Below are 26,015 nucleotides of genomic sequence, written 5' to 3'. Positions count from 1 at the left end.
CTTCTATGTTCTGTGCCCCAAAATTGGTCGGGAGAGATGGAGGTAAAGAATGCCTGTATTTAATCTTGAAGAAGTGGAAACTGGATAGAATGTCAGATTCAACTCTGGTCACCTTGATGGGCAGAGTAGATGAACCATATAGGACTTTTATATGCCGACATTTACCATGTTACTATGTGTATACCCATCTACACAAAAAAACTAGCTTTCAACACATGCACATGCCACCTAATTTTTCAAAAATGACCTCCGAAGTCTCTGCTCCAGAGATCTTACAGTCTAAGAGAAAAACTAGGAACTAGATCTTTAGTAAGATCTTAGTGTATCAGGAAGCATTATGGGATAAACAAATTAGTATGTATCTTTCTGTCTCTACTTCTTATTTGGCATTTAGAAAATGTATGAAGACTGATCTGTTTGGTAAATATTTAAATTAATTAATTGTGTTTATACCGTGTATACTTATATTTTATTTTTTGTTAACCGTAGAGAACCGCGATGTAGCTGCGGTATATAAGACATTTTGTTATGTTGTTAACTATAAATCTGTAGAGAATCAAGGGCCCAATTACAGTTATTCACTTCCTCTCCTCATCACACTTCACCCTGGGAAAACAAACATAAAGAGCAAATAATAGGAGATGTGATGGAGCTGTTCGTATACCTAACGAAGTGTTGCAGAATTTTACAGGGATCAGTTTTACATTTCTCTGACTGCACAGCTTGTCTAACATTGCCAAAGAATGAGTCCTCCACCCCCACATCAAATAGCCGACTGCAGTGTGTGCCCACACGGACCTCATCAAGTGGCCAGCGATTTGCCCTTTCATTGAGCGTAAGTGACGAATATCTACGCTGACTCTAAAGAAAGACACTTTTCATAATCGCCCAACAATCTGCAAACTGAAAACATATGGGAAGGCTTAGGAAAAGCCTTCCAGGGGTCTCCACTGAATGGAAAACAGGTGCTGTAGTGTTGGCCCATGCAGTACACTATTTACCCCCCTAGTTCAGAGGTCACAGGACTAAGCGCTGCCTTGTGGTAACCAAAGCGAAGCAAGACATTGACAATCATCAGACATCTGGGATATATTTTACAGAGTTGCAACACATGCTTCAGGTTCAATTAAAGTGAGGCTTTGGCACATTTATTAATCTTTTGTACTTTTATCCTTTAAGAGGAACCTTTGGGTTGACCTTGCTGTTCTACCACATGAGAATATGGAGAAGAAGAGAGAGCAAGCACTCAGTACCTGCCGGCACTCCAGAACCTCTATTTGCTTTCACATGAAATTTCACTGTGTGCAGCCATTGAAATGTAGAACTTGCATTATCAGAAATAAAATACAGAAGTAGAAAGTGTTTCATTTATTCTCTCAGCTAGAGCAACAGGAATATAAGGGCAACAGGCCTACACTAGCAGCCTGGGCCACTGTACTCAGCTGGACCAGAAGTTCCTGTGCCTTTAAGGAGGCAGATTGCATAAGAAGCCTCCTTAAAGGTAAAGGGGCTTGTAGGGCTGCCGCAGGAATATAAAGCAACCCAGGCAAACCTTTAATTCTTGCGCCCCTGTCAATTTTCAGATCCCTAGTGCCCTCCCAAATTTTTGATTAAATAAACTCAACAGTCAGGATCATCCCTTCAAGAACAATCCTGTAGAAACTTATAACTGTGCATCATACTTTAAATACTGCTTTGGGAAAATACCCTGAAAAGTGCACTTATTTAGATAAATAACTGGACACACTATGGAAATAAGGCATTGCCTTTTTATGACAATCCCTTTTTTTCCAAGATACTGTTGCACTTGTAATTATGTACAATGCTGAGCTCACCTTCCCCCCGTGCCTCTTTAAATCTTCGCCAGTATGAGCAGCCTCTCCGGCCTACTGCTCGCGCCTCTGATGTCACTTCAAGTTTCAAGTTTTCAAGTTTTATTAAAATTTTGATGTATCGCAATATCATTAATTCAAAGCGATTTACAATTAAAAACAGGGTCTTAATTATTAACTACAACTGACACACATGAACATGACGTACCAATACATAAGGGAAGTAGGGAGAACTACAATAAGCATAGTAAAGGACAAATGAAAGGAAAGTACAGAAAGAGGGTAAGAAATTACGAAGCCTCACGCATATAACGCGCGCGTTATACGCGTTTTTACCTACCGCGCATACCCCTCGCGCATTATACGCGTGAGCGCGGTATACAAAATTTTTTTTACATAGTTCCCACCCCGCCCGACGCCCGATTCACCCCCCCCAGCAGGACCGCTCGCACCCCCACCCCGAACGACCGCTCGCACGCGCTCCCACCCGCACCCGCATCCACGATCGGAGCAAGAGGGAGCCCAAGCCCTCTTGCCCGGCCGACTCCCCAACTCCCCGACAATATCGGGCCAGGAGGGAGCCCAAACCCTCCTGGCCACGGTGACCCCCTACCCCCACCCCATACTACATTACGGGCAGGAGGGATCCCAGGCCCTCCTGCCCTCGACGCAAACCCCCCTCCCTCCAACGACCGCCCCCCCCAAGAACCTCCGACCGCCCCCCCAGCCGACCCGTGACCCCCCTGGCCGACCCCCACGACACCCCCACCCCCCTTCCCCGTACCTTTGGTAGTTGGCCGGACAGACGGGAGCAAACCCGCCTGTCCGGCAGGCAGCCAACGACGGAATGAGGCCGGATTGGGATCGGGACAGTGCACGGAGAGGCGGGGCAGTGCACGGAAAGTCAGGGAGGGTGAACGGATAGTCGGGACAGCGCACGGAGAGTCGGGGAGGGCGAAAGGAGAGTCGGGGTGGCCAGAGGAGAGTCGGGGCGGGCGAAAGGACAGTCGGGCTGCATGCGCGGTATACCCGTGAGCGCGGTATACAAAAGTTTTTGTACATAGAATCGTGGTTTCTGCGCGCTATACCCGTGTGCGCGTTTTACACGGGTGCGCGTTATCTGCGTGAAAATACGGTACATGTGAGTTTAAGCAACGAATGGGATCAAAAGAGACTGATGATTAGGTTTCAAAAACATCCTTGTAGAACCAGCATTTTAACAATCCTTTAAATGTATTTAGTGATTTTTCTTCCTTAATAAATGCTGGTAAAGAGTTCCATATTCTGGGCACTGTCACTGCAAAAATCGAATCTTGTCTTGTATTTATTATATTAAGTGATGGAATTACTAGAAGGTTTTTATCCTCTGATCTCACACTTCTAGGAAGTCATTTCTGCTGGGAGCCAGGCCAGCGCAAGCAGCGGGCCGGAGAAGTTGCTTGCGCTGGGGAAGATTTAAAGAAATACAGGGGAGGGAGGAAAAGTCCATAATGTGCTATTGAGATAGACATGGGAGAAGCCAATGGTTGCCCTGCAAACGGTAGCATGGAATGTTGCTACTATTTGGGTTTCTGCCGAGTACTTGTGACCTGGAATGGCCACTGTTGCAAACAGGATACAGGATGAACTATTAGTATGACCCAGCATGACGTTTCTTATGTTCTACAAATATATTGATATTTATGGCTCTTCTTACGTTCTTATTTATGTGCAAAACATGTGAGTAAATTTGAGCACCTAGATTATAGAATTGTCCCGTAAGTGTCAAGCTGCTGTAATAATTGCTAGCATGGGTTTGCACTATCAGTCATTGTATTGTACTGTGGAAATGCCTTAGCATTATATCTATTTGAATGTTCTAATGAGTGCTTATTAGGTATATCATTAGTATCATGTTGACATTTTATTATATAGTATCTTTGTAGTTTGAATATTATGTCTATTATGGTATTGCTTGTATTGTATTGACATTTAGCAAATTTCTGTTATATGGTTGTTCTGTACCGTATTTTCACGTATATAACGCGCGCGTTATACACGATTTTACAAACCGTGCATAACCATGCGCGTTGTACGCGTGAGCGTGTTTTACAACTTTATTTTTACATAGTCCTCCCCTGACGTCCGATTCACCCCACAGGACCGCTTGCACCTCCACCCGGAAGGACCGCTCGCACTCGCACTTGCACCCACACCCGCACCCCCACCCGCACCCCCACCCGGAAGGACCACTCGCACCCCCACAGCCTCCCCCCCCCCCATCATGGAGAAGCTCCTACAGTTGTCCTGCTGCTTCCTCTGCCGGCGGTCCCGGCCCTTCTGTGAGCCCTGCGTCTGCGCTGCTTCCTCTTCCGGCGGTCCCGTCCTTTTTCTGACGTCAGAGAAAGGGCGGGACCGCCGGAAGAGGAAGCAGCAGGACAACTGTAGGAGCTTCTCCATGATGGGGGGGGGAGGCTGTGGGGGTGCAAGCGGTCCTTCGGGGTGGGGGTGCGGGTGCGGGTGCGAGCGGTCCTTCTGGGTGGGGGTGCGAGCGGTCCTGCGGGGGGGGGGGGGAATCAGACGTCGGGGGGGGGCATCAGGCTTTCAGGGTGGGGACAGGACTTCAAGGGGGAGAGGAGAGTCGGGGCGGGCGAAAGGAGAGTCGGGGTGGCCAGAGGAGAGTCGGGGCGGGCGAAAGGAGAGTCGGGGCGGCCAGAGGAGAGTGGGGGCGGGCGAAAGGAGAGTCGGGGCGGCCAGAGGAGAATGGGGGCGGGCGAAAGGAGAGTCGGGGTGGCCAGAGGAGAGTCGGGACGGGCGAAAGGAGAGTCGGGGCGGCGACGGGAGAGTTGGGGCGGCATGCGTGGTATACGGGTGTGTGCGGTATATAAAAATTTATTTACATAAATTACAGTTTCCCGCGTGCTATACCCGTGTGTGCGTTTTAAACGGGTGCGCGGTATATGAGTGAAAATATGGTAATACTGTTAACTGTTTATATTTCTAATGTTTCATGTTAGTCCTAGTATTAGGTTTCAATTTGCCATTTCCAAGTTTACCTCATTTATTGTATTTATGTTTATATTTGGTTATTTTATTACTGCTGTTAACAAAATTGTAAGTTTTAAGTTAAATGGCACCTGTTGTACGCCGCCTTGAGTGAATCTCTTCATAAAGGCAGTTAATAAACCCCAATAAATAAATAACCCCCTCTTTTACGAAATCATAGTGTGGGTTTTAGCGCCGGCAGCGGCGGTAACTGTTCCGATGCTCATAGAATTCCTATGAGCGTTGGAGCAGTTACCGCCCCTGCCAGCGCTATAACCCACGCCACGCATTCGTAAAAGAGGGCGTAAGTAAATAACTACATAAAAAATTTAAGTCAAACAACAGAGCAGCTTATAAAATAGTACACTATGAAGAGAACGTCAGAAAAAATTAGGAAAGCCAAAGCGGGTGGAGAAGCAAAAAAATATTGCAGGCTGTGAGATGCGATACCACCTTTCATTGCTGCCACTGACCCCACTCCACCCCCAACAGCCCCATTCTGCCCATTCCACCAAAGGCCAACTCAAGGCTCACTTTGAAATTCTTACGAGGATTTAATTCCCGTATTAAAGCCTGGATTCTCAAAATGGTGCCGGAATCGGCCAGTGCCTGAGAAAACGGCACTGGTCGCACGCCACTCAAACTATGGCACTGTTTTGAGAATCGCGCTCTGCATCAAAGATAGGCACTGGAAATGTAGGACTGTCTTTGTTGTAGAATAATGATTAGTGGTGCCAAATGTCAACCCCACCCATAACCACACCTCTTTTACTATTTGGCACTAGTAAGCATCTGCGTAGGCGTGATTCAGGCTCCTTTTTTTGCAGACACCTCAAGGTGCCTACTTTTTTTTCTTAATTAGTTTTTAATTGGTTTAGTCAATTGCTGCACCATTAATAGCTAATTAAAACACTTAACTTAGGTGCCGTTCAGCCGCCTATTGGCACCTTCCAAACGGTGCCGTTTTGAGAATCTGGGCCTAACTTCCTTATTGTCATTCCCTCTGGTAACATGAAGAAGTGCTAGAACCATGGCATGCATTATTGTCCTTTGTTACAAAAGCTCTGGGCACCTCCATGGCTATACTATTAGATCTTAGAGAAAAGATCCATCTTAAATAAAGTAGTGTAGCTGTTGGATGTAGAGAAAGCTGTTATCTCTATTTTTAAAAAGAGAGGTAGAGCGATGGAAGAGGTAAACAGAAGGACATTTTATTTACTTATCTGACTATGACTGAATTACAGCTTCAGAACACCAGAGCAGTTACAAGGAAGTGTAACTATGAAATTAACTAGACTCATTTTAAAGCACAGGCCCTGGTCAGCACTTTGCAGCAATATGACAGTTATTAACATTCCCTGGCAAGCATATACAGTAGGATTGGGGATGGTGACCTCACAGAGGCTTTAATAATCAAGCAGCAACAAGCAGGAGAAAATGGTCATAAATGGATGACAGCCTGGTGTTTATCAGCAGAGAAATGATGATTCAGAGCTAGCACGTTGAGTTAAAATACAAGCTCTCTACAGCTACATGGCTGACCTTCGCCATAAATCATCTCTTTTACGGCTAGAAGTGGGTGCTTGTATCATTTAGCATTAAAAAAAAGTAGTACATATGTGTGCACTTTAAAAGCAGGTGCTGCGAGCAATGCTTGATGAATCTGAGACAATGCAGCTAATGAGCGAATGGAAGTGCAGGCGGATTTCCACATTGTGCCTTGCTGTCGGGTTTCCTGCTGTTGAAAATATCAGCATAATGAAAGAGCAGCACACATCTCTATCCCTTCTTCCGGCCTGGGGTATTAGCTTGGAGAAAAATTATTATTGAGAGGATTGCAAATCACAGTGAATTTTTTGACATTTCTAATGGTTGCTGCCAAGTGTAAGAGTTCCTTCACTGCTACATAACTATACATCTCTAGCAGAAGCAAAGGTCAACACTATAAATTAAGACACAGTGTTTTAATCATCTCTTTGAAAAACCCTAACTTTCTTACAACTGTATTCAGGAGTCCAACATTAGAGGTCAAAATCTGTACATTTCCCCAGACCTGATTTAAAAGTATTATTCTGTTTTAATGGATATACTGTATATGTAGTTACATGCTTAATATAAAGATGCCTGTAAGCATACCTGCAAAAAGATATGCACATACAAATACACGTGTACATGTGTAATTTACATAATATACAGAGCCTGGTATAGAAGTATTCATTGGCAGGGCAGAGAGGGAGAAGCCTGTCTTACTGCATTTATCTGAATAACACAGCTCTAGCAGTGCAAGGTCATACTCATTTCATCCCTCTGGCTCTTCCTTCTCCCTAGGGCATAACCATTCCAGACAACCCCATAGTGTGGTTCAGTGAAAAGTGGGAAGGGGCTGTTGGTTCCTGAGGTTGCAGCAACTGCAATCTCTAACCCAACCCCAAAAAGTGGCAGTTAAAATAAATGTAAAGAAGATCAGAAGGAACTATACTCTTTTTTATTGGGGGGGGGGGGGAGGCTTATAAGATCACAATGCCAATTGTAATCCCCTCTCCTCACATTAAAATAAGGTGATCATTTCTGATAAATTAAAACCTTTTAAAAAAGAACCTGTGAAGTGATTGTGTCACCCTTTAAGTCCTAAAAAAAGATAAATACCTATATATTTATAATAATACATGCATGCATGCATACATCTTTTTTACAACTGCAGGGTGGTACAATCACGCACACGCACATGCTGCATGGCACATTCTATGCGCGGGGAGTTGATATTTCTTATTTCTCTTAAAGTACAGCCCTATTTGTAATCCTTAAGACAGGACAAATTTTTGTCCTTCAAAAACAGTTGTCACTGCAGTTATCTTCACAAGAGCTATCAAGTTCTAGACAAGCTGAATTATTTTTGTTCCTGGCAGGAAAAAAAATATTTGACCCAGCTCTGGACACACACACAAAAAATGGGGATGAGGATTTATGGTGTTCTGTCTCTCCCTGCAACATACAGCCGAATTGTTAGGATGATAAACAGCTCTGTCCAATTTTCTGGGCTAAAACACTTCAACTCTCTCTGTTGTTTTTTAAATGTCTGTAAAACCGGCATCATGTCTAAACTCTCCCATCCCCAGGTACTGAAGTGCTAGGAAAGATAATTACCTTGTCATCTTTTTCATCTTCCTCTTCCTCGTCCTCTAGCATGTCCTCCACTACCTGCAGACAGAAATAGTAGCAGATGTCATGATTTAAAGAAAGAGGAATTTTGTTCTGTCACCTGGAACTCTTTTTTTTTTTTAACATAGGGTTCCTTTTATCAAGCAGTGGCAGAGAATTTTACCTTGGGTCTGTAAGGTAAATGCTCCGATGTTCATATCACTGCTTGATAAAAGGAACCCATAATTATTTTTGATTTTAGAAAACTTTATTCATGTTTTGAAATCATTTCACAGAAAATATGTTTGATTTTTTAAATGTGAAAAGTCACAGTCATAGTTCATTTTCTTAAACCTGAGAGTAAACTGATGTGAGTGAGGTTCAGGTTGAGGCAACACTCCAGACATGAGGGTTTTGGTGATGTTGCAAATTACAGTGTTTTTCTGTTTAATAGTCAGTGGACTTACAGCCTATCAACATCTAAGTTAGAAGAAAGTTTTAGAACATTTTTTTAGAATGGAACTTAAACCGAAACATGGGATCTTTTTATTGAGATGCGCTAACAGATTTAACACACTCTAACAAATTAACATGCATTAAGCATCATGCAGCCAATTTTATCCTTACGGGCTTCTTAGTATTTAGCGCGCACTAATCGTTAGCATGAGCTAACTCCCCTCTTTTACTATGCTGCAGTAGAGGTTTCGACCGTGGCTCGGAGTGCTAAATGCTCCGACAATGCTCCGACACTCATAGGTTTCCTAGCAGCGTCGGAGCTTGTAGTACTCCAGGTTGCGGTAGTAATCTCTACTGCAGCTTAGTAAAAGAGGGCCTAAATTTGTTAGTGCACCATAGTAAAATGAGCCCTTTGAGGGAGCCAAGATTATATTATAGAAGCGGTTTCACTATAGTAGCATTTTTTTTATCCTGGATAATAAGTACTGCATTCTTTCTTAATTGCCTATGCCACAAAAGTATAGAAAATGACTATCATTCTCCTCAAACTTTGCTTTTGCGACCAGGACATTGATATTTTGAAATTTACTTTTTTTTGTAGAACATTCCAAATTGTTTCCAAGCTGAGTAAATTTAGGGGCCCTTTAAATAAGGTGCAAACATCAGGCAGGTGCATTTTGCTATGTACGAGTATGTGGCTAATTTATCAAAACAAGAGGGAAAAAGTTTCACAGAAGCATCTGCTAAGATATACAATACCTACGAGGCATATTTCTGCATGCCTGTTGGGGATCAAGACAAACCTTGGGCTCCTCACTTCACATTTGAATACTGCCAAAAAAACACTGGAAAGTAAGACAATTTTGTTTCTCACTAGGATGGTGGAATTTTCTGTTATAAAATTTCTTATGGGTTTTTTCAAATTGAAATTTCTTCATTTGTTACAAAGTAACATTTAGGGCTCCTTTTACGAAGGTGCGCTAGCGGTTTTAGCACACGCACCTGATTAGCTGAAAAACTACCCTACTGCTCAAGAGGAGGCAGTAGTGGCTAGCGCACGTGGCATTTTAGCGCGTGCTATTCTGCACGTTAAGGCCCTAACGCGCCTTTGTAAAAGGAGCCCTTAGGAAATTCAGAAACAAAGAATGTAATTAACAAGATAAAAATACAAATCATCCTTCAAGTCCACATCATGGGGAGATAGATAAAATTTTTATACAAGAAATCTTTTCACTTCTATATTTAGCAGACATATATATGTGTGTATATATATATATATTCTTATTCTCTATAAACCTATGAAGAAAAAATTATTTCACATCTTTCTCAGATTTATTCAAAAGAAAAGTTTCTAAATGACTTGGATCTAGAAATACATAAGAATCATTTCCCCATGTGACCAAACATTTACACGGAAACTTTAGGAAAAAGGTACCTCCCCCTGCCAGAACCCTAGGTCTCAGCAGGAGGAAGGCCTTACGTCTAGTCTGTATTTGCCTGGAAACATTGAGATTGATTGATCATAAAACGTTACCAATTTGGGAAAATATGACTTCACGATTAACATTTCTTCCTCCATTGAAGATGTGGAGGGGCATAATCAAAAATGTGCCTAAGTCTGAGGTTTTGTGCAAGATGTCCACAGACCCAGCAGCAAAAATGTCCATTTTCAAAGCTGCCAAGCATCTATCTTTTATTTTTGAAAATGAGCTTGGTATAAGTTTTGGTCCTTAGGACATCTACCTTTTTTGCCCATTTTCAAAAATAAAAACGTCACTGCGAAAAATGTACAAAAGTAAGTTTTCTAGACGTACCCACCAACTACCTTGGTCTGATCGCGGCAGTAGGAATCCCCATCAGCTGAGCCAGTTTCAGAGATTCTTGGTGGCTCAACTGATAAGAATTCCCCCTGCCAGGATCAGCTGAGCTGCTGAGCCCTACACCCCTTCCCCCACATCCCCTGAGAACCCGGACCTCCCCCTGACATCCCCCACATCCTCATGACATCCCAAACCTCCCCTGACATCTCCGCCTTTTCCCCCCCCCCCACGTCTCTGGGTCCCCTCCCACATCCCCAGAACACTCTTCCCCATACCTTTGGAAGATCAAACTTAGGAGGGAAGCTCACTCCTTCCTGCCTACAGGGCCCACGTGCTGCAAATGATGGGGCCATCTTGGGATGCAGTGGGAGGGACCAAAGACTCTGATTGGCTCAAAATGGGCCCCGTCAACTCAATCCCAAGATGCATTGGGAGGGGGAAGTCTCTGGATGCACAGCAGCTTAGAAGTGCTGCTGCACATCTAGAAAGTTGGTTTTCATTATCGGCATTTGGACATCCCTACTATTAGGATGTTCAAGTGCCAACATAGGCTGGTTTTTGGACATTTTTAAAGTTTTGATTATAAACCCCATAGTCCCCAAGAGAGGTGGAGGGGCATAATCGATAGGGATGTCTAAGTCCGTTTGCGTCTAAGTCGCAAGTCGTCCAAAGTAAAAAACAGCTTAGGACACATTTTCGAAAAATACGTCCAAAATTTTTTTTCTTTCGAAAATCTTCTAACTATACGTCCTGATGATCTGATCGTCCAAGTCACTAAATCGTCCATCTTTATACCACATTTTTGTCCAAATTTTCGTCCAAGTCCAAAACGCCTAGAACAAGCCCTGTTGGGACATTTGGCCTTTATCTGCCATCATGTTTCCTTCATCCATCGCTCTGGTGCCACATTGTCCTGAGCTCCCCATACCCATTCCTACAGAGAGAGAATAACTGTCTTCCAAAGAGAGCAGAAAGTCACAGAGTGAGGGAGACATTATAGATCCAGTTTACAATATCAGTGGTGTGGCTGATGAGAGAAACATATTATCAAAATCAAAAGACCTCAAAGACTTGATCAGAGATCTTGGTCTCACCAAGTCCAATGTTGAGCTTCTGATGTCTAGGCTAAAGCAGTGGAACTTGTTGGATGAAAGTGTGCAAGTCACAGATTAGAGGAAGCATGACCAAGCTTTACCTATCAAGATAGGCTCTGCTTCTGCCACAATGTGACCAGTGTGTTCGAGGCAATTGGAATCGCCTGTAATCCAAAAGAATGGTGTCTCTTCATTGACAGCTGTTTCAGAAGCATCAAAGCTTTGCTTCTCCATAAGGGAAACAAGTACCCATCTCTTCCACTGGCTCACCCAGTACATCTTAAAGAGTATTGCAACAATATCACCTTACTAGGTGTCTTAAAGTATGATAAGTACAGCTGAGAGGTCATTGGAGACTTCAAAATGGAGGCATTCCCAATGAGTCTCCAAGGTGGTTTTTCCAAGTTTCTCTGCTATCTCTGCCTTTGGGATAGCAGGTCACAAAGGTACACTACCAAAGGCAGGACTAGCCACAACAGACCAAGTTCTCTTTGGGGAGAAATATAATCAAATGGGAATCACTGGTGGACTCCCAGAAGGTGCCAATGCCACCACTGCACATCAAATTGGGCCTAATGAAACAATTTGTCAGAGCTCCCTAATCTGTATGAGATAAAAGTCAAAGCTAGTGTCTTCATCAGACCACAGATAAAGAAGATCCTGGAGTGGAAGGAATTTTCCAAGAAGCTAACTAGGAAGGAGAAAGCGGCTTGGAAAAGCTTTGTCAAAGTGGTTCGGGGCTTCCTGGGCAATCACAAGGCTGAAAACTATGTGAAGATGGTTGAGAATCTGATGAAGAATTATAGTAAAATGGGCTATAGGATGTCTCTCAAAGTCCATGTCCTTGATGCTCATCTTGAGATATTCAAGTAGAACATGGGAACATACTCAGAGAAGCAAAATGAGTGCTTCCACCAGGATATACTGGACTTCAAACACCGCTACCAGGGACAATATAATGAGAACATGATGGGAGACTACATCTGGGAGCTGATTCATGAAAGTGTCTTACAATAAAATCACAAATTTCAAAAAGCTACTCTCTTCTAAATCTTCTGTGGTCATTTTTGTATAAGTTCAATATAAATACAAGTTAATTGTGATTCATATGTTGCTTTTTATATGACTTTATAAGAATGAAAAGATGAAAATTCAGCATTTTCACATGTTAAATAGGTAAATTGCAAAATTGGACTATCCTGGCCCCAAAAGCAATATTTTAAGGAAATAACAGACATTTCTATACTTCTGTATGAGCAATTATGAGATTAAATTTACTGCCCAGGAACAAAAATTGTGTTACGTGGAGGGGTATAGCCAAAAGAAATGTCTAAGCCTGATTTGGATGTATGGTGCTAAATGCCCAATGTCAGTAGTGGTAAAATGTCCATTCTCAGAAAAACACGTCTAGAATATATATATTTTTTCCAGAAATCATCTATTGGGACATCCAAGCCATTGATTGTCCAGATTGTCAATACGTCTATCTTTATACCACAGTTTTGACCAAAAATTCCCCAAAAGTCCCAAACTCCCAGAACAAGACCATTTGGCCATGGGAGGGCCAGCTTTGTGATGGACTGGCCACCCAGACATGGCAACAGAACAGTGGGGCACCTTACAGGGCACTGATGTGAACTTCATAAAAAGGGTGCCACATAAATATCTTACCAGAACTCCCTTATAGGATATGGTGAGCCCCCCCCAACCCACTATACCCACCTGTCTATGACCCCAACAGCCCTTATGGCTGCAGATGGCATCTATATGGGAGTAGAGTAGGGTTTGGGGTTTTTTGGTGGGCGTACATGTTCCACCATAAATATAGTAGTTATAGCTTATAGGCCTGGGCCCTTCTCTCTATGATTCATTAGCCTATCCTCCAGGCTGTTTAAGAGACCTGTGTGCAGCTCAACTAGGCTTTCCTATACTAGGTGCTGATGTTCTGGAGACAGGTATGTATGTTTTTATTCTGATCTTTGTGGGGTGTGAGGGGGTCTATGAACACTGGGGGAGTGTGTGTGGGTCTTTATTTTGTCTCTGCAGTGGTTATCTGGTCACTTTGGATACTTTTTGAGCACTTATAACTGTTTTACATTATTCTAAGTCACAAAGTATAAATTCTGTCCAGGAAGTCTCGTAAAACATTTGATTATCCCTGCAGGATGACTAAGTCTAAGTCAGCCCACATCCTGCCCTAACCAATTCTCCAGACATTACCCGTTTAGCTCTGGGTGCATAGCAGCATTCAGAGGCCTACAAAGTCCCTGGATAAGTCCAGAAATTCGGTTTGATTATCGGTACTTGGATGACCTGTCTTTTAGGTCATCCAAGTGCCGACTTGGGCGGGTTTTTAGACGTGTTTACATTTTGATCATGAGCCCCTATGCTCCTTATAGACCATTCTTTTCCAGATACAATCAAATGATATTCTTTGCAGTTTCATATTTAAAGCAAATAATACTATGTATTGATAAACAAGATATCTATTGAGTTTTTTTTAGTTCGAAGATTTTATTGATTTTAATATACAATAAGTACAAAAAAAAAAGAAGAAATGTTAATGAGGCAAGATACAGATACGTTGAACGTATAATACAGATTAGGGTTTCATGCAAAATTATCTATGTAATAGAACAATCTGATCTAAGCCTTTATATAAGAGAGAAATGTCGATAAAATGCACAGCTACAGCCACTAGAACATCCAAGGTACAGAGAGACAGCTAGATTATAATCCGGCACCAGGTCTAAACATGAACCATAACATAGGGGGGTATCTGATGTGGAACACAGTCATTTTCAGAGAGTTGGGGAGTTTTATTTGGTTATGGAACCCAACCTATTTTTGAATGCTTTCATTCCCCATGAAGCTGAAAAGTGAGTGAGCGTTATAAAAAAAAAAAAGACATGCAGAACAAGAAAAGGAATTCAACCATTGTTGCTTTGTGGGATCTGAGGGACACAGAAGTTTATAGTTTAATACCTTACTAGGACTTTTCTTTATGCTTTGCTAATAATTTTGATCACATGTTACATGATACAGGAGCTGCAAAGCTTTTATTTCACACATACGTGCATTTTTCTTAGGACTCAGGAAACATAACAGCGTGGTCGCTTGCTCTATCAAGACTGTAATCAGGACAGTGTTAAAGAGGACACTGCAGAGATCTGTGGCGTACACTTGAACACTCTACACAAACCCAGCTTCTGATGGTACTTAAGCGCTGCAGCTGAGAATGAAGAATGATGCTCATTCTTTGCTTCTCAGGTTTCTTTACTAATTCTAATCCAGAGCATTTAGATATCGCTTCTATTCTCCTGCACTTCAGTTAATAACAAAGGAACAAAGTAATTGCTGATATGACACGGCCATTTTTTTTTTTTTAAACCATAACAAGCAAGAATGAGATTAAAGAACACAATATCTACTAAAGAAAATTTAACAATGGACAGATGCATTTATTTTGGAAAGTTCTGTGAAATATACTTAGATCTCCTGTAACGTAAAATTCCATCTCTCAATGATGCTTTCCAATATCTTGCTGGAAATCGAGTAGTATTAATCAAACAAAGGAAAGGCACAAGGGAAATCAGGAAGATCTAATGTAAGCAGTTAAAAGTGACATGACCTTCTGTAATGTCACTTGTCACAGACGTATATGCCACATGGTAGAAGGGCTTGGAAGAAACGGATGTGTGGTACTGTTCGTGGAATGTAATACTAATACAGGTGACATTTTAAAAAACACGCAGAGATGGCCTCAGAGATGCCATGTCAGATACTTTATGGTCAAACAGTGAGCAGTTAGAGTTAAAACCTAGCAAAAATCTTGTCCTTTCATTCACTACTTCCTCACAATAATTCCTAGTGAGAAAAAACACACTGAAAAATTTCTCAGAGCAAAACTAGTATTGTATTAATAGCCATGAATAGGTTAAAAATACTGAACAAATGACACAAGATCACCAAACTGTAAGTGTCTTTTGTAATTTTCCTCCAGCACTGGAAGTCTTGTTAGCATTAGCAGATGCTCACCTTCTTCTGGTGGCTAATGGCATGCAAGAGAATGACAATGACTGAGGTGATCTTGCCTGTGGATTAATAGACATGTGGGTAATATATTTTATTTTCTCTTGCAATTTATTGTACTTTTATATATGATTTGTTGAGTGAAAAGGAGCCAAAAATGGGGTATATGACATTTATAAAGATATCAACTGCATAATCCTAACAAATTTCAGCCGTAGGTAAGGACTAATCATGTCTTTGAAACATGAGAACATAAGAACATAAGAATAGCCTTACTAGGTCACACCAATGGTCAATCCAACCCAGTAGCCTGTCCTCACGATGGCCAATCCAGGTCACTAGTACCTGGCAAAAACCCAAAGAGTAGCAACATTCCATGCTACCAATCCAGGGCACGCACTTTTCTATCTACGGTACCCAACTTGGAGTGTCATTTATAGAATAAAGCTTGGAGCATTCTTGTGGCACCCATTTATAGAATTCAGTCCTATGCTTACACAGAAACATGATGGCAGACAAAGGTCAAATGGGCTATGCAGTCTGCCCATCCACAGTAACCATTATCTCTTCCTCTCTCTAAGAGATCCCTATCTCTTGCCTTCTTGAATTCAGACACAGTCTCTGTCTCTACCACCTCTTCCGGGAGACTGTTCCACGTATCTACCACCCTTTTTGTAAAAAAAGTATTTCCTTAGATTACTCCTGAGCCTAACACCTCTTAACTTCATCCTATGCTCTCTCTTTCCAGAGCTTCCTTTCAAATGAAAGAGACTCGACTCATGCGCATTTAAGCCATGTAGGTATTTAAACGCCTCTATCGTATCTCCCCTTTCCCGCCTTTCCTCCAAAGTATACATATTGAAAACTTTAAGTTTGTCCCCATATGCCTTATGATGAAGATCACACACCATTTCAGTTGCCTTCTTCTGGACCAACTCTATACTTTTTTTTTTTTTAATTCTTTATTAATTGTCAAACCAAATACAAAATGCAAAGAATATACAATCAATTAATGCATTAAACAGCACGTACATTCAAACAAATAATGATACACAGTATATTTCTCTCCCCCTCCCTCCCTTCCTCCCTGGATGTGTGTAAAGGTCAATTAGGAATTAAAGGTTTATTCGATTACTCAGTTTTAACAAATTCCGCTAATGGACCCCATGTTTCCTTAAATTTTTTATTATGTCCGATTTGTTCAGAATTCATTCTTTCAAATCTATAATATTGACATAAAGTTTCCCACCAAAAGTTAAAGTTCAATCTGGTCAAGTTCTTCCAATTTCATGTTATTAACTGCATAGCTACCCCCATCATAATAAGAAGCAGTCTGTTTTTCTTTGAATCAATTGGACTCTTAGGTTGCAATAAAGTCCCAAATAAAACAATGTCATATGACAGTGGAATAGAAGCCTCCAATATCCTATTAATTTTACCCCAAATAGACTTCCAAAAGTTGAGTATCAAGGGACAATAAAACAACAAGTGATCCAGTGTCCCTACTTCAAGATGACAGTGCCAGCATCCATTAGACTTTGAACAATCCAACTTTTTTAATGAACAGAGGTCCAAAAAATCTATATAACAGAAAAAAACAAGTTTGTCTCATAGATGCTGACGCTGTACATCTCATTCCCCAAGTCCAAATCCGTGGCCACTGAGTAGCAGAAATCTGCTGCTTTGTCTCAAAGCTCCAAATATCTTTTAAACTTGTTTTAGGTTTCTTATTCAAATATTCCAATATTAATTTATACCACTTGGCGGCCTGATGCCCTTGCAAATCTGTCTGGAAACATTGGCCCGGCAAGCTACACAGATTTTTTAAGTTACGCCCTTTCTGAATGGCCTGTTTCAACTGCAACCATTTATAACTGAGATTTTGATATACCAAAAGATTTTTGCAATTGTAATAAATTTACCATTTTCCCATTCTGAATTATATCATCAGTAGAGTGGGCAGACTTGATGGGCTATAGCCCTTTTCTGCCGTCTTCTTTCTATGTTTCTAAAGTACGTATGCCTGCCTGCCTGCAACCAAAGTTTCCAGAGAATTTTAGACTTGCCGATTTTTATCTTGGAGTTTAACCATAGGGATTGACACATGGATTGTTGTACTGAAACTGAAGTTAAGGCATGGGGCCAAAAGATGACTTTCCAATATCAACTAGTCTGGCAGATTCTCCATGAGTTCAGGAAGGATCCAATACATACCCTGACACAATTTAAAGGCTTGATGATACCTCTACAAATTTGGAAAATTAACCCCTCCTGCTGATTGTGATTTTTGCAAAGATACTAAGGGGCTCATAATAAAAAAAAACTTCTAGAAAGTGGCCTAAATGGGTACTTGGACGATCAAAAAGCCTGATCATCCAAGTATCTATAATCAAAGCTGGTTTTAGACATACCTAAAACCAGCTTAGGCCTTTCCCCTCCCTCTAAACGCATAGAACGAAAAGAGGCATTTTTAGAGGAGGGGAAGGGCGGGAGGTGGGCCTACCTAGACATAGTCATACAGCAGGTATAACCAAAACATTTGACAGGTTGCCTAGTCGGCACTTATATGTTTTGACTTAGACCAAGTCAAAACAGGTATAACTGCCGATAAAGGGGCAGCTGAGCTGATCGCTGCAGGAGAGATGGCTCATCTCTCCTGCCGCGATGGTGATCGCCCACCCCCTTCTGAACCACAGCACTTTGGGGTGAATATTACAGCAGGGCATCTACCCTGCTGGCGAGCTTCACCCTGAAGTGCTGCAGTTCGGAGTGGGGTGGGCAATCACCACTGTGGCAGGAGAGATGAGCCATCTCTCCTGCAGCGATCAGCCCTCCCCCTCGACTATCCATAGGAGGGGCCTAAGCCTACTGGGCCTATTCCCATTGGCCCAGGCGTCTCAGGCCCCGCCTATGGGTGGGATTTCAGCCACCTGGGCCAATCAGGTCCTAAGGCCAGCCATTCAATGGATGGCTTGGCACCCGTCCGTCTGACCAATGTTTTTGAAGGTACAGGGAGGGGAGTGGCGGGGTCGTGGGGTCGGAGGTGGTTTGTGGGTTGGCGTGGGGGGATGATCAGGGGTTCGGGAGGGCCCTTGCATCGAGGGCAAGAGGGCTTGGGCTCCCTCCTGCCCAATCCTGTCGGAGACTTCGGGGGTGCCGCCTGGCAGGAGTTCTTGGGCTCCCTCCTGCCCCGATAGTGTCGGGGAGGTCGGGGGTGCCATGGAGCAAGAGGGCTTGGGCTCCCTCTTGCCCCAAATCTTCATCAGGGGTCCGGGGGTGCCACAGGGCAGGAGGGCTTGGGCTCCCTCCTGCCCCGATAATGTCTGGGAGGTCAGGGGTGCTGCGGGGCAGGAGGGCTTGGGCGTTGTCGGGGGGAAGATGAGCCATCTCGCCTGCCGCAATCATTGCTGTAGGGGGTAGGCAGGATGCCGGGGCCGCTGAGCTGATCGCAGCAGCCACGATCAGCTCAGCGGCCCCTTTTCAGCACTTATACCTGTTTTGACTTGGTCTAAGTCAAAACGTATACGTGCCGATTAGGCAACCTGCCTAAAGTTTTGGTTATACCTGCTGCACGCCTAGGTGTAGGTTGGCCCAGCGCCCGCCCTTTCCCCTCCTCTAAAAATGCCTCTTTTCTCTCTGTGTGTTTAGAGGCAGGGGAAAGGCCTAAGCTGGTTTTAGATACGTCTAAAACCAGCTTTGATTATGGGTACTTGGATGATCAGGCTTTTTGATTGTCCAAGTACCCATTTAGGCCACTTTTTAGATGTTTTTTTTATTTTATTATGAGCCCCATAATCTGATATGATATTTAAAAATTGAAATAGGTGTTAAATCATGTATCTATTAATATTCTGTGATCTTTATATAATCTAGGCATTTTGATACTGATAACATGATTAATCTCAAAGGAAACATGAGTTGCCATTCCAACGTCAACCAGACGGACTCCACCTGACCAACAGAGGTAAGAATGTCTTTGGACACAGACTAGCCCGCCTACTTCGAAGGGCTTTAAACTAGGTAAGTCGGGGGTGGGTACCCACTTTTACACCGGAGCAGTAAGTAACTATCCTGATGTGGAGAATCAACACTACGCTTCTAAGTCTGAGGTAAGTACCCTTATTGCAAAAGAATCGCTAGGAGACACCTTGACTCAAATGGGGGGCTCACTACAGGAGGTTAGTAAACAGAAAGAGTGGAGAGCTATGTATGTTAACGCACACAGCCTAGGGAATAAATTTCTACAACTAGAAACAGAAATAGTTAATGCAGATCTAGACATAGTAGCAATATCCGAAACATGGTTCACAGACTCTCATGGGTGGGATATAACTGTACCAGGGTACAACCTGATTCGACAAGACAGAGAGGGTAAGTTAGGAGGTGGGGTAGCACTATACATCAAAGAAAACATTAAGACAACCAGGATCACGGATGTCAAGTATACTGGGGAATCTATCTGGGTAAACCTGGCCAGAGGCGGAGAAAAATGCCTGTACCTTGGTGTGATATACAGACCTCCAAGACAATCGGAGGACAAGGACGCAGAACTAATTGAAGACATTGAGAATATCACCTTACGGGGGGAGGCTGTACTATTAGGAGACTTCAACATGCCTGATGTAGACTGGAACACACTATCAGCGACAACTTGTGATAGCAGGAGGATATTAATGTCCATGAAGGGAGTACGGCTCAAACAAATGGTACTAGAGCCCACTAGGGCCCAGGCCATCCTGGACCTGGTACTTACGAACGGGGAAAGCGTCTCAGAGGTCTCGGTGGGAGAGACGCTAGCCACCAGTGACCATAACACGGTATGGTTTAACCTTAAGAAAGGCTTCCCTAGATCACAAACAAAAACAAGGGTACTCAATTTCCGGGGCACTGACTTCGCACGCATGGGAGATTTCGTCTATCAGACGCTGCAGGACGCATGTGGAGGCTATGTGGTCAACCTTGAAATCGATCCTTCATGAGGCAACTATCCGCTACATAAAATCGGTAACCAAACAACAAAGAAAAAAGAAACCCCAATGGTTCACAGATGAGGTATCGTGCCTCGTCAAGGAGAAGAAAAGAGCATTTCTCTCATACAAACGCACGGGGGAAAAAGAAGCAAACATTGAATACAGGAAAAAGTCTGCAGCGGTCAAAACAGCAGTCAGGGAGGCCAAAATTCGTATGGAAGAAACTCTAGCAAAGAACATCAAGAAAGGGGACAAATCCTTCTTCAGATACATTAGCGACAGGAAAAAGAACGCAAACGGGATAGTACGCCTTAGAACACCAGACGGGAATTATGTAGAAACAGACTCCAATAAAGCCAAACTACTGAATGATTACTTCTGTTCAGTCTTTACCTGCGAAGCACCAGGGCACGGGCCTCGGCTAGCAGCAAAGCAAAGCATGGAAGACCCATTTCAGAAGTTTGAGTTCACACCAGCTGATGTTTACAAAGAACTGTCAAGACTCAAGGCGAACAAAGCCATGGGACCGGACAATCTGCACCCAAGAGTGCTCAGAGAGCTATGCGATGTTTTGGCAGAACCATTAGCAATACTCTTCAATCTCTCCCTAAGTACGGGGAGAGTCCCCCTGGACTGGAAAACTGCCAACGTGGTTCCTCTGCACAAAAAGGGTTGCAGAGCGGAGGCCGCAAATTACAGACCAGTAAATCTCACATCAATAGTGTGTAAACTCATGGAAACTCTACTTAAAGGGAAATTAGACACGATATTGGATGAGGGGAATCTGAGGGATCCCTGTCAACATGGATTCACTAGGGGCAGGTCATGCCAGTCCAATCTCATCAGCTTCTTTGATTGGGTGACAGGAAAGCTGGACTCGGGAGAGTCTCTGGACATAGTATACTTGGATTTCAGTAAAGCTTTTGACAGTGTCCCACACCTTAGACTATTAAACAAGATGAAATCGATGGGGTTAGGTGAGAAACTAACGGCGTGGGTCAACGATTGGCTGAGTGGAAGACTTCAGAAAGTGGTGGTCAATGGCACCCTCTCTGAGACATCGGAGGTGACTAGCGGAGTGCCGCAGGGCTCAGTCCTGGGACCATCCCTTTTTAACATATTCATAAGAGACTTGCCTTCAGGGTAAAGTAGCGCTGTTCGCCGACGACACCAAACTGTGTAATATAGTGGGTGGAAGCAATCCCACGGATGGTATGATGCAGGATCTGATCAAGTTGGAAAAATGGTCCACGACATGGCAGCTGGGCTTCAACGCTAAGAAGTGTAAGGTCATGCATCTCGGCAGCAGAAATCCATGCAGAACATACACCTTGAATGGAGAAACACTAGCTAGGACTTCAGAGGAACGGGACTTGGGAGTGATCATCAGTGCAGACATGAAGGCTGCCAAACAAGTGGAGAAGGCTGTCAGCCTAGAGGCCTCTGGGAGATTATATCAATCTGACCCTGGCATGGGAAGGCAGATAGACCCTTAGTGCAGGGAAACTGTTTTAAGTAGCCCTGATTGATATATTTTAAGTTTCAAGTAGCCCTGATTGAATCATGGCTAGCTAAAAGGTGTTAATGCCTGATTAAGAGGGTGCTTAGGACAAGGGTGCACAGATCAAGCCAGAGACTTAATCCCATCAGGTTTCTCACCCTCCTTAGCAATTAAATTAACCATTGTCTCAAACAGTTTACAAATTCTAAACAGAAAGATACTGGGAGATACAATATTTTTTCTATTCAGAATAAGATTCCAAGGTATAAAAGCCTGCTCTCTGCTCTATCAAGTTAGCTCTCTCTTTTTCTATGGAGCTATCTCTTGGCTCTTTGCTCGGCACTCTGGTTCTGTCTTGGCTCTCCCTCTCTGTGTCTATCCTTCCCTTTATCTATGGAACACGAAGCTTCCTAGAACTACAAGCCTTCTATGTCCCTCTTTACCTCTGACCTCTGTAAGGCAGTGAGACTGCTTGCTTTCTGCTTAAGTGTAATGCTCTCTGCTTAATTGTCATGCTTATAAATATTACTTTTCTGTAAGACTATTTCTATAATATATTCTTTATATAATCACCCCTGGCTGTGCTTCTTATTTGATTCTATCCCTAATGAAACTTCTGTGAAGGAACTGAACCTGGGACCTGGCGTTTGTAAGTACGCCTTTCACTTAACCCCTACCACCTAATATTGTGGGGGCCACTTTCAAACTGACAAAGGCCTCATCCAAGGCGAGGCAAATGATGGGATGTATCAATAGAAGCTTCGTCAGCCGCAAACCTGAAGTCATAATGCCACTGTATAGAACCATGGTGAGACTTCATCTAGAGTACTGTGTGCAATTCTGGAGGCCACATTACCGTAAAGATGTGCTTCGAGCTGAGTCGGTCCAGCGAATGGCCACTAGGAAGGTCTCTGGACTCAAGGGTCTCTCATACGAGGAAAGACTGGGCAAATTGCAGCTGTACTCTCTAGAGGAGCGCAGGGAAAGGGGTGACATGATTGAGACTTTTAAGTACGTCACAGGTCGTGTCGAGGTGGAAAACGATATATTCCTTCCCAAGGTACCCTCAGTCACAAGGGGGCACCCGCTCAAACTCAGGGGAGGGAAATTTAGTGGTGACATCAGGAAGTATTTCTTCACAGAAAGAGTGGTAGATCACTGGAACAAACTTCCGACGCAGGTAATCAAGGCCACAAGCGTGCTCGACTTTAAGAATAAATGGGACATCCACGTGGGATCCCTACGTGGGTCGAGCAGCACTCAGACTTAATGGGGTGGGTCAGTAGAGTGGGCAGACTTGATGGGCTGTAGCCCTTTTCTGCCGTCACCTTTCTATGTTTCTATGTTTCTAATCTGGAAACTCTTTCATGAGCTCAGGGAGGATCCAGTACATCTCAAGAAGTTTTGATGCAACAGAACCTTGCAATAATCAAGTGGCATACATTTGAACTTTGAAATCACTAGCGAGAGAGCTTTAGTCAATCTCACAGACAAAGTTTTTGCCAACAATTTCCCATCCACATTAATCAACGATCAGGCTTTTTGATCGTCCAAGTACTCATTTAGACCACTTTTTAGACATGTGGTTTTTTTTTTAATTTTTTTATTATGAGCCCCATGGTATTTATTTTTTTATTTTTGAGGGGGAGGGGGGTGTCCAGGTTGGAGAATGGATGTGAATGCACTAATTAACTAGCATGCTGACATTACTGCTATGATATGAGGGGCCACTGTAAAGTTCTCAGCCCAACCAACAAAGTTGAGGCAGTCTCCATCGAGGGCTATACACGTGGAGGGGCATAATAAAAAAAAAACATCAAAGTTCCCTTTTGGCCTAAGGCCTTAAACGTTGAAAGTAGAAGCAGGGAAAATGTCCATTATAAAAAAAAATGTCCAAAAGGAGGTTTTTAAAAATAATGGCCTGCCTCTATGTTCAGCTGTTTAAACGCCCAGACCACCACTACGTCTACACTAACACCATATAATCAACCTAAAAAAAGCCTAGCTCCCAAATGCCCAAAACAAGAGCTTTTAGGTAAAGGAGGAGCCAGTCCTTCGCCTAAAAGCTCAATTCTGTAATCGGTGTCTGTCAAAAACAACACTGGTTACAGAATCTACCCCCCTACAACGATCCGGGCAGGAGGGAGCCCAAGCCCTCCTGGCCTGCGGCACTCCAACTCCCCGACTACGTTCGGGACAAGAGGGAGCCCAAGCCCTCCTGCCCAGGCGAACCCCGAACCCCCTGAAACAATCGGGACAGGAGGGAGCCCAAGCCCTCTTGTCTAGGTGAACCCCAAACCCCCATAACACGATTGAGCAGGAGGGAGCCCAAGCCCTCCTGCCCAGGCGAACTCCGAACCCCCCGACACGATCGGGCAGGAGAGAGTCCAAGCCCTCCTGCCCAGGCAAATCCCGAAGTCCCCAATACAATCGGGCAGGAGGAAGCCCAAGCCCTCCTGCCCTCGATGCAAGGGCCCTCCCAAATCCCCGATCGCCTCCCCGCCAACCCGCGACACCCCTTCTGACCCCCCGACCCCCCACCCCCGTACCTTCAAAATCGTTGGTCGGATGGACAGGTGCTAAGCCCATCTGTCCGACAGGCCAGCCATCATTGAATGGCTGGCCTTAGGGCCTGATTGGCCCAGGTGGCTCAAATCCCGCCCACAGGTGGGGCCTGAGACCCCTGGACCAACCGAAATAGGCCCAGTAGGCTTAGGCCCCTCCTGTGGGCGGGGCCTTAGGCATATGGGCAACAAACCTTTTTGTGAGGCAAGTAAGTAAAAGTAAGAGGAAAAGAAGACCACTTTGGTTTTCAAAAGTAGTAGCTGAGAAGGTAAGGAATAAGAGATTAGTTTTCATAAACTACAAAAGATCGCAGAAAGAGGAAGACAGGCAAAAATATCTGGAAAAGTAAAGAGAGGCTGGTCTTGTAGTCAGGAAAGCAAAGATGCAAATGAAAGAAAAAATAGCCGACACGATAAAACGGGGAGACAAGACATTTTTTTGATATATTAGTGATAGGAAGTAGTGCCAAAGTGGCATTGTGAGACTCAAAGGTGAAGGGGAGAAATATGTAGAAGCTGATAAAGAAAAGGCTAAATTGCTTAACAGATATTTCTATTCTGTGTTCACGGCTGAAGCACCGGGTGCAGGACCACAGAAGACAAATGTGAATAGGGATGGAGGAGTAATAGACCTTGATCGATTTTCAGAGGGCTATGTTCATGAGGAGCTAGCTAAAATAAAGGTAGACAATGCGATGGGGCCGGATGGTGTACATCCCAGGGTGCTGAAAGAGGGAAGTTATGGTGGCTCTGCTGAATGACCTTTTCAATGAGTCTCTAGAGTCAGGAGTGGTACTGGAGGACAGACGAAGGGCAGATGTGGTCCCTTTCCACAAAAGTGGAAGTAAAGAAGACGTAGGGAAGTCTGACTTCTGTGGTAAGCAAATTAATGGAAACACTTTTAAAACAGAGAATGGTCAAGTTTCTGGAATCCTGTGGATTACAGGACCGGAGGCAATATGGATTCACGAGAGGTAGGTCTTGTCAGAGAATTGGATAAAGGATGTGCGCTAGATGTGGTGTGTTTAGATTTTAGCAAAGCCTTTAACAGTGTTCCACACAGATGTCTAATAAATAAACTGAGTGCCCTCGGGATGGGTCCCAAAGCGACGGGCTGGGTCAAGAACTGGTTAAGTGGAAGGCAACAGAGAGTAGTGATCAATGGAGATCGCTCTGAGGAAAGGGATACTACTAGTGGTTTGCCTCAAGGTTCTGTTGTTGGGCCTGTTCTTTTTAACATTTTTATAAACAATATTGCTGAAGGGTTGTCGGTAAGATTTGCCTCTTTGCAAATGATACCAAAATCTGCAATAAAGTAGATATGCCGGATGGTGTGAATAACATGAAGAAAGACCTAGCAAAGCTTGAAGAATGGTCTGAAATTTGGCAGCTAAAATTTAATTCTAGGAAATGCATTTGGGCTGCAAAAACCCGAGAGGACAGTACAGATCAGGGAGTGAAGAGCTTATGTGCACGACAGAAGTGCGGGACTTGGGTGTGATTGTATGCAATGATCTTAAGGTGGCCAAACAGGTTGAAAAGGTGAAGGCGAAAGCTAGAAGGATGCTAGGTTGCATAGGGAGA

General features: G+C 43.6%; 1 protein-coding gene across 2 annotated transcripts in view; it reads right to left on the bottom strand.

The window, feature by feature from the left end:
* Positions 1–26,015, bottom strand: part of MCTP1 (multiple C2 and transmembrane domain containing 1) — an 817,302-nt gene that overhangs the window by 101,820 nt on the left and 689,467 nt on the right. For both annotated transcript variants that reach the window (XM_033917588.1, XM_033917682.1), the window contains exon 16: positions 8,001–8,054. In XM_033917588.1, coding sequence (XP_033773479.1) covers positions 8,001–8,054 — 54 coding nt within the window. The remainder of the gene's footprint in view (positions 1–8,000; positions 8,055–26,015) is intronic.

This window comes from Geotrypetes seraphini, chromosome 1 (assembly GCF_902459505.1).
Source record: "Geotrypetes seraphini chromosome 1, aGeoSer1.1, whole genome shotgun sequence".
NCBI classification, from domain to species: Eukaryota; Metazoa; Chordata; class Amphibia; order Gymnophiona; family Dermophiidae; genus Geotrypetes; species Geotrypetes seraphini.
Note: the sequence above shows the minus strand (reverse complement) of the source record. Positions and strands in the feature narration are given on the sequence as shown.